Source organism: Osmerus mordax, chromosome 22 (genome assembly GCF_038355195.1).
Source record: "Osmerus mordax isolate fOsmMor3 chromosome 22, fOsmMor3.pri, whole genome shotgun sequence".
NCBI lineage: Eukaryota > Metazoa > Chordata > Actinopteri > Osmeriformes > Osmeridae > Osmerus > Osmerus mordax.
The window spans coordinates 13,438,859-13,447,561 of record NC_090071.1 but is presented as its reverse complement, the minus strand read 5'-3'; the positions used below and the strand labels follow the sequence as shown (position 1 = coordinate 13,447,561).

The 8,703-nt window shown below is 41.2% G+C and overlaps 1 protein-coding gene across 7 annotated transcripts; it reads left to right on the top strand.

The window, feature by feature from the left end:
• The first annotated feature begins 2,048 nt into the window (after positions 1-2,048).
• khk (ketohexokinase) lies at positions 2,049-8,616 on the top strand. Of its 7 annotated transcripts, none has more exons than XM_067260826.1 (9): positions 2,049-2,361; positions 2,754-2,870; positions 3,467-3,601; positions 4,035-4,169; positions 5,191-5,263; positions 5,377-5,523; positions 5,643-5,731; positions 5,844-6,001; positions 7,872-8,616. In XM_067260826.1, exons 1-9 carry the CDS (start codon positions 2,270-2,272, stop codon positions 7,967-7,969), a joined length of 1,044 nt encoding a protein of 347 aa, XP_067116927.1. In that variant the 5' UTR covers positions 2,049-2,269; the 3' UTR covers positions 7,970-8,616. The 7 variants fall into 7 exon arrangements, with proteins under 7 accessions (XP_067116927.1, XP_067116926.1, XP_067116930.1 ...); XM_067260825.1 differs by having other exon boundaries at positions 3,455-3,601; XM_067260829.1 differs by lacking the exon at positions 4,035-4,169.
• The last annotated feature ends 87 nt before the right edge of the window (positions 8,617-8,703 follow it).

Genomic DNA, 8,703 nt, shown 5'->3' with positions numbered 1-8,703 from the left:
TTTAAAAAAAACTACAACAATGTATAAACACTAAATATGTACATTTAATGAAAAAGGAATGTCTGCACATTTACAGTATTAATCAGTCAATTTAACCCTTGTGTTATCTTTGGGTCATTCTGACCCATCAGTCATTGTGACCCACCGTTGTATTGCAAAAACTTTACCACGTACAAAAACAAAGTGAAGCATTTTCTTTAAACTGTCGGGCTGTCTCAGACTCCCCACATCGCGAAGGTTAAAAGAAAATGCTTTTTATTTGATTTTGTATCGTGTAAAGTTGTTGCAACACAACGATGGTTCGACCTTCGGGTCATGTGACCCGAAGGTCACGACAGCTAGTCAGACTCGTTAGATCAGAGATGTATATTAACATTGCATCGTTTGAGTATCGTAAAAGTCGAGACTTCAGGACCCCGGGTTCTGGACTGGATGGAGTGCTACAGAGATGGCGTTTTGTCAGAGTTTCCCATGTATGCACAGGAACTTTTTAGTACAGGTTTACTGTGCAACACTAGTTCAGATGGCGTTCTGTCAGTCTCCCATGTATGGTCCAGCATTTAGCAAGATCGCTGTAAACCGGGCTGCAACGTTATATAGGGTAACTGTGCATGGTCAGTTAGTGTCCACTACAAGTTATGTTTTTCTCAAGATCTTAAAGGACCATCACACCCTCGAGGACTATCCTGACATCAGAGGGTTCACTGCTGGCAGTGTGTTTCACGACATAGATCCCCACTGTCGTTCTCTCTATGGCACTGAGGATATCGGTCTCAGCCAATTCCTGGTCAAAAGAAAAGATACAATTCTTTAATGATAGGTTCAGAATCTTGTCACTTGGCTTGTAAACAATCCAAAAGGGTAATAATTTCTACCTTCAGCAAGGACAAACCATATTTGAAAATAGTAAAAAAAAAAATGATCCGATGCCCTACTGTTAATGACCTCCGACACAGGCAAAGCCGCTGCAGGACGGACGGTAATGTTTTCTCTTAAATGTTTTCAATTAATTTTATTTGATCAATAGGGACAGTGTACATTCATGAACATTAAAATGTAAATGCACCCAATTATAGACAAAAAGCTAGTTTCCATTGGCAGTCTTCCTTCTGTGTGTTTGAATGTCGGTCTGTATGTGTGTGAACAGGATTAAGCAAAAACTACCAGCCCGATTTGTATGAAACTTGGTGAAGGGGTGTAGCATGGGACAACATAATTCTGACCATGATTTGTCATTAGGCTCCTTAACGATCACTGCAAAAGAGCTGCAGTTCCTGTGCAGAGACAGGAGAACCTAGCAGAACAACCATCTCTCCAGCTCTCCATTGTAGCCAAATCCCACCTGAGAGGTCACGACAGCTAGTCAAACTCGTTAGATCAGAGAGGTATATTAACATTGCATCGTTTGAGTATCGTAAAAGTTGAGACCTCAGGACCCCGGGTTCTGGACTGGATGGAGTGCTACAGAGATGGCGTTCTGTCAGTCTCCCATGTATGCACAGGAACACTGAAGCTATGTAAGAGGTGTACTGTGCAACACTAGTTCACTCCCATGTTAAAACTTTGCCAAAACTCATGATTACCAAGATCAGATTGTTTTTCATCACCGTAGGTTTTGTGTTTTGAAATACATGCAAGTGAATGTCTGTGACTGAAAGAACCTCCATCAACGGTCTTGACGTAAACAGTCCACACAACAATAATGGCAATTGCAATTTCATGTAATACTCACTCAATATGTTCCGTTTTGATGGGATAAGGAATTAAACCCACATACACGGACCCTTCTGGGGCTTGAGCCCCGAAACATTTCTCTAAAGGCCCAAATCTTTTAGGTGAAAATTTGGGTTGTCATTTTCAGTAAATATAAAAATGAGTTCAACGTAATGTATATTTTACATAAGCTCAAAAAACGATTTTGCGCTCAAATGAATGCCAAAAAATGTGGAAGTCCCAATCTAGCATCACATCAAACCCAGACTACGCCCTAAATTTGGGCTAAACCCCGAATGTTTACAACGTCTGGCTCCGCGCATGATTAACACGGATCGTTAAGCAGTCTCAAAAATTGTATGAATATAAAAAATAATACGATCCCTTTCCGTAATCATGATACCCTCTCGGGTATATTCGGAAAACTTCGGAAGAGGGATGGAACACAGAGCAGTCAAAACTGCGTGACGCCCAATCACTGGGTGGTTTCTGAGTTTCAAAGGCTAAAACATGAACGTACGAGTCCAAATTCCTTCTGTTGTCTCGCCAAAGTAATATGGGCGACAAAAAGATCCTCTGTGTTGGTCTAGTTTGTCTGGATATCATCAACGTGTTAGACAAGTACCCGGAAGAAGACACTGACAGCAGGTTGGTGTGTGAGGAAGTCAACGAAATTAGGAAAAACTATTATTTTCCTTTACGCTGCCTCATCGTTCGGCCACAGTGCATAGGTTAAGAGCAGTGGAAAGCCGCTGCCCATATCAGTCGCTTCTCAGAAGACAAGCACAGGCCAATCCCTATTTCTCGTTAACAATTCGATGCTTTTTTTCTGCACTTCAGAATTACAATAAAAACGTAATTATTGTTAGGGTTTATTACTGTATTATTTTTTGCATTTTCTGTCCCTAACTAATGCGCTTGCAATGTTTTTGTAAAAATGCTTGTATGTTTTAAACTCAGTGGCAGTTTTAAACATTCTTTCATCAATCCACGATTTCATGCATTACTGTATGGATACATGAGTTGTATTCTTCGCACAGGTGTCTATCTCAACGTTGGCAACGTGGGGGGAACGCGTCGAACTCGTGCACGGTGCTGGCACTACTCGGTGCTCCCTGCGCGTTCTTGGGCTCCCTTGCCCCTGGGCCCGTAGCAGAGTAAGTTGATAGTAATAATAGTAGTTAATAATAATAGTAGTAACATTACTAGACTCTGTTTACCTAGTAGCATCAATATTACTACAGTACCTAGATCTTATGTGGTTATACAACAGTTTAGATTAATATGGTGCCCATACACTATGAATAGAGTAGAGAGAGACAGATGTATTATCTAGCAACACACATTTGTATTGTTCTCATTCTGTCCCTCAGCTCCAATAGCTAAGACCTATAGCCTTCATGTCTCTGATGAATTGTAATATCTTCCTTTATTAGATCATTTCTCTGTTCATGCAGTGGGTGCTTTAAATCACTCAGAGAAGGAGCATGGATCAGCTATTGTTCGATCTCCCTCTCTCGATCTCTCTCTCTCCCCCTCTGTCTCTCTTTCTACCATGTCCTCCAACAATCGAATGTTATTCTTTCTCACCTCAAGAGACCATGCTTTCAACCTCCTTTCATGACAGCAGACTTTTTGTCTCTCTCAATCATCTAGCCTGCCCAGTTTTTCTCTTTTTCTTTAATTTTCTATCTCCCTGTCCTCATGTCTGTTTCTCCACCCTCTCTTCTGTATTGTGGAGCTGTTGCTCCAGCTTTGTGCTGGAGGATTTTCAGAAGTACCACATCGACATCTCTCTCCTCTCTGACCACGCTCAATGCTCCTTCCCTGCCTCTGTGGTCATCAGCAACGTGACCACCGGTAGTCGCACCATCTTACACATGAACAGGTCTGTGTGGGTTTGTTTGTGTATACAATTATCCTATACAGTGCTTTTCAGTCTTTGTGTTGCCAGAATGCATGTGCTTTCTCTCACCCTTTGTCAGTTTTTCTTCTCCTGGGTACTAGATGGCGCCATAATCTCACACTTTCTCATCACTTCCTTATCCTTCGCCTCTTCTAGGTTTGTTCCTCCTCTTCCACTAATTGGTTGACTTCATTAGTTCATTATTTAATATGTCAGTGCCTCCACTCAAGGCTGTTTCCCTTTTTAATTGGACCGTGCGCAAGACAGAATATTTAATTTCGACATGAATACAATACAATTTTAATCATAATATTAAAATGGTATTGTCATTATGGAGTATTTATTGGCTACTGCACTTCTCAGACTTAAAGAGAGAGCTGCTGTGTTTGTGTCTGTCCTGTACTTGCCCTGCCAGCTTCATTGTGGGCGATTTCACCAAACGTGGAGTGGACATTTCCACTGTTGCCTGGCAACAAGAGGGCGAGACTCCGTGTGCATGCTGTGTGGTGTGTACTGCCAGCGGCTCACGCACAGTTGTGCTCTCTGACATGTAAGGAACACGAGTGTGGCATGAGGGTCCCACCTGGACCCCCTTCCCTATCTCTCCTTTTTCTTTTTCCTTATTCAGTGTTGGTCTAATATACGGGTAGGCTAATCTATTCACTACTACTTGACTGGGAGTCAGGTGGCTGAGCGGTGAGGGAATCAGGCTAGTAATCCGAAGGTTGCCAGTTCGATTCCCGGTCATGCCAACTGACGTTGTGTCCTTGGGCAAGGCACTTCACCCTACTTGCCTCGGGGGAATGTCCCTACTTACTGTAAGTCGCTCTGGATAAGAGCGTCTGCTAAATGACTAAATGTAAATGTACTGATATAGGAGCAGGCTAATCAATTCCAGAGGACTGACCAGGCTGCATATAGATGACCTGAAACAGTTAAGGATAGTTTTTTCTATTGTATAGAACAATATATCTCCTCAAAGTTCAGAGGGCAAAATCAGAGAGCTCGATGTCACTGCAGCTGGTGAGGTCCAAAGGTTTCTCTGTGATAGTGCTGGGTCAATAAAGAGAAATGAGATCAAAAGAGGTCATGGTTTAAAGGACACTGCATGCTTATCATGTCATATGGATAATTTATGTCACTATACATAGAAATCAAAGCCATTATTGTTATATTAAAAATAAGAAACATCAATAATCATAATGCATTAACAGGATTGGTGTATTGTAATTTAATATTAATTGCTTTATTGTCAATATTGAGAAAACATCTAATGTGATATGTACAGAGCAACATGATCATCAGACAATGCGAAAAGCCTATCTTTAAAAAAACATTTTTTAAATTCTATTTTAGATTTCCCCTCTGGTCTATTGCTTCAACTAACGCCTGTGGAAATGTTTGCCTAATGCTCATTACTAACTCTTCACTAATCATCAATTCAATGCCAACCATATGTCTGAATATGCAATCGCAGCCCCTGTCCTCCCTTTGCCATCCTTCTCTACCCCATCACCTCCCTTCTTTCTTCCCTTCCCTTCCTTTCAGTCACTACTGTGTGTGTCCATCAGGAACCTCCCTGACGTCACAGCAACAGACTTCTCTAAGGTGGACTTGACCCAGTACAGTTGGATTCACTGGGAGGTGTGTGTGTGTGTGTTGGCAGTGCTCATATATCAAACTATTCTCTCATATTGATTAATTTGTTGGTTGTATCTGGTACCCTTCCGAGGATCTGATTGATGATCATCTGTTAGGGTCGGAACGCAGAGGAGCAGGTGAAGATGATCCAGCAGGTGGCTTTGTTCAACAGGTCTTTGCCACAGCAACAGAGGATCACCATCTCTGTGGAGATAGAGAAGACAATGGAGCCGCTATATCAGCTGTTTCCCTACGGCGACATAGTATGATTTCCATGTTCATAGATAGTTGAGTAAATAAGCTTCAAAGGCTGTGTTTTTAGATTGATATTTCTCAGTTCTCAGTCTATGCTATGTCCCCTAATCCTGGCTGCCCTGTCCAGGTGTTTATTAGTAAGGATGTGGCCATGCACTTTGGATTCCATTCGGCAGCCAGTGCACTACAGGAACTCTACCATCGCGTGAAAAAGGGGTGAGTGGAATGGAGCTGTCGAGGACAGAGGGAGATAAGTGAAAAGATAAAATGGTAGATTAAAGAGTCGTGGCAGATCAAACTATATTATGCGTCTGCGTGTCTTCACCAGTGCTGTCCTCATATGTGCCTGGGCAGAGAAAGGAGCAGATGCCCTAGGTCCTGATGGAGTTGTCGTCCACTCTGATGCCTTTTCTCCAGAGGTCTTGGTGGACACATTGGGAGCAGGAGACACCTTTAACGCATCTGTCATCTATTGCCTGTCTCACGGTCAGGAAATGCATTGTAGCATCGTAATCATCATCACCATTTTCTTCATCAACATCATCATAATAGTCATAATTTATATCTTGTCCCTTTTAATTGAATCATAATAAGTTATTTTTTATTGGTCTCCCCCTCTGTCTCTATATCTTTCTGTACAGTCTTTTTTATCAAAGTTTTTATTGTTTTTCCATGTGAGAAACACACCACATTTAACAACATGTAACAGCTCCAAACACACACTACAGCAATCTGGTTGGTATTCTAGGTAGCGGGTTTAACAAACTGTGAGCCTAACCTTGAACTCTGAGTTGATCTACTCTAAAATGGGGAAACTCCGACTTTTCGAGGTAAGGCATATTTTGCTTAGGCCTATAAGCTTGTGATTGTAGCCTCTACATCACCTTGGTTTTAATCATATTCAACATGATACAAAGTAAATATCAGTTGGTGCCTATTTCAACTTGTAGTAGCAGTTGCCCCCAACAGAATGCTTTTCATCACAGGATGATGATGATGATTAAGATGACAGAGACTTTGCCTGCTGCTGCAGAAATGGATGCAGAGAAGCCTAAGTATGGTAGGCTAGCATGGGTAGTTCTCTCCCCATGTACTTTTATTTACAGACTTGTGTGGAATTGTCAGTTACACTGACATTATGAGAATAATGAATAGAAAAACGATTTGCACATTCTGATCCTGTTGAACAGAGCATGGATGCTGTATACAGTGAGATGTCCATTTAATGGCAGGTTAATTCTGCATGTGGAACTGTGGAATTTAATGTAATCTCATGTATTCCCAGTTACAAGTTAATGAGTTGTAAAAACTGCATCTCATGAAGAAAGTGCCAAAAACTGACCAAGAGATGGTGTAGGCCTACTTGGGACAGAAGAATAAACGCTAATCTTGAAATAGATTTGCTGAAACACCAGTTACAGGACTGTACATGGTCACAGGTGAATCATGTAAATTGTAGGAACCATAGCCGATAAAAATACTCCTTGTTGGATTTCTATTTGTAGGCAATGAAGAAGACCAAATACAATTTCAATTATTTGTCTTTATTTCAGTGGCAAAAAGCATTTGGTCGGTTCATATCCAATGTGCATATCCACGGTGTGGATATGCACATTAGCGATGTAAGGGCTGAGAATGTTGCTAAAATAAATAACAGATTGTGACAGGAAATGGTAACGTTAACTTAGGAATTAAAGCACATTGAATCACAGACTTCGATGGCAAATTTTGTTAGAGATCGGTCGGCTGAATCAGGAAAGGACATCCCATGTCTGCCAACGCTATCAGGCTCAAAGTGGGAGGGGATAGGGAGACGCACAGAGTTTGTCATGGAAAACCTGCTAGCGAGTAGGTTAGGTTCACAGAGTAAGTTACCATGGACACTGACCAAAGGTTTTCGTTACCTCTCTTTCTGGAACGGAAAACCCGGAGTATGCCTCTTTTCAGGGTTAACCAACTCAAAGTTTTCACTAAACCCGCTATGTGGAATACCCCCCTGGGCAAGAAAGATGCAAAAACAACAACAAAAAGTCAACAAAAATGTTGGCTGAGATCAAATTAGGCTTGATAATTATATTAATTATGGGGCACTAGTCAGTTCAATAAAATTAAGGAAATTAGACCAGACTTGGTAGAATTTACCCCTACCATCATTCAGTCTTGCAATAAGATCTTCAAATGAGGCTGTGTCTGTCATTAACTTCAACCATTCTGCAAAACTAGGCCTTACCTGGCTTTTCCAGTGTCTAAGAATTATTCATACTGCAGTGATAAACCCAGCTAGTGTCAGAGCGGACTCTGCTTTAGAGGGCAAAAGAGACTGTTTACACTCTTTTTAATTTATTTTTCTGTCCAGGAGGAAGTTTACAGGAAGCACTGATGTTTGGTTGCCAGGTTGCTGGCAGGAAGTGTGGTGTCCACGGATACGACGGAATCGTGGAGCAAAAAAAGTGATAACAGGGAAGACCAAAAGATAACCTGTTAAAAAACGTACATTTTCATTTGTGATTTGGGGCCACAAATGTTTTTTTCCAGGCAAACCAATGATGACTGTATGAAGGAACAATCATTAATTAACAGTTCTTGAATCTAACACTAATGCTGTATCATCTGGTACCAACTCTTTGTGTTATACTGATCTGTCCAAAACCTCTGGTACTATCTGTGATGTGTAGACAGTGCTACAGTATCATGTATGTATGGTAACAGCTACAGAAAATTATTGATTTACCTGCTTGATTTTGTAATGCACATTTTGGCTTCAGTATCTTGTATTCACAATATTTTTTGTGTATCATAATCATCAGTAGAATAGACACTATCAGAAGAATCAATGAACCTTGTCCTGACCTGAAGTTCTGTCCACACAAGTGGAAATTGTGAGAGACTTATCTTAGCTTCTCAATGACTAAGCTGATGTCGATTGCTGCTCATAGTTCCCTCCCAGTAGTTAGGATGACATCTGGACAATATGTAGTGGATGTTGTAGAGTCACATGTGGACTGCCCTTGGGGTGCAATGCTGGTCTTTACACAGGCATGAGGGTGTATCCATGTGTACAGGACAAACAGCACTTAACCATATAAACTCTTAAAATCAAAGCATTGTGTACTGTGTGTGTATGTGTGAGCAAGTTTGTGCATGTGTGTATGCACATTTCTTTGTGTGAGACAGAGAAAGTGAGTCAT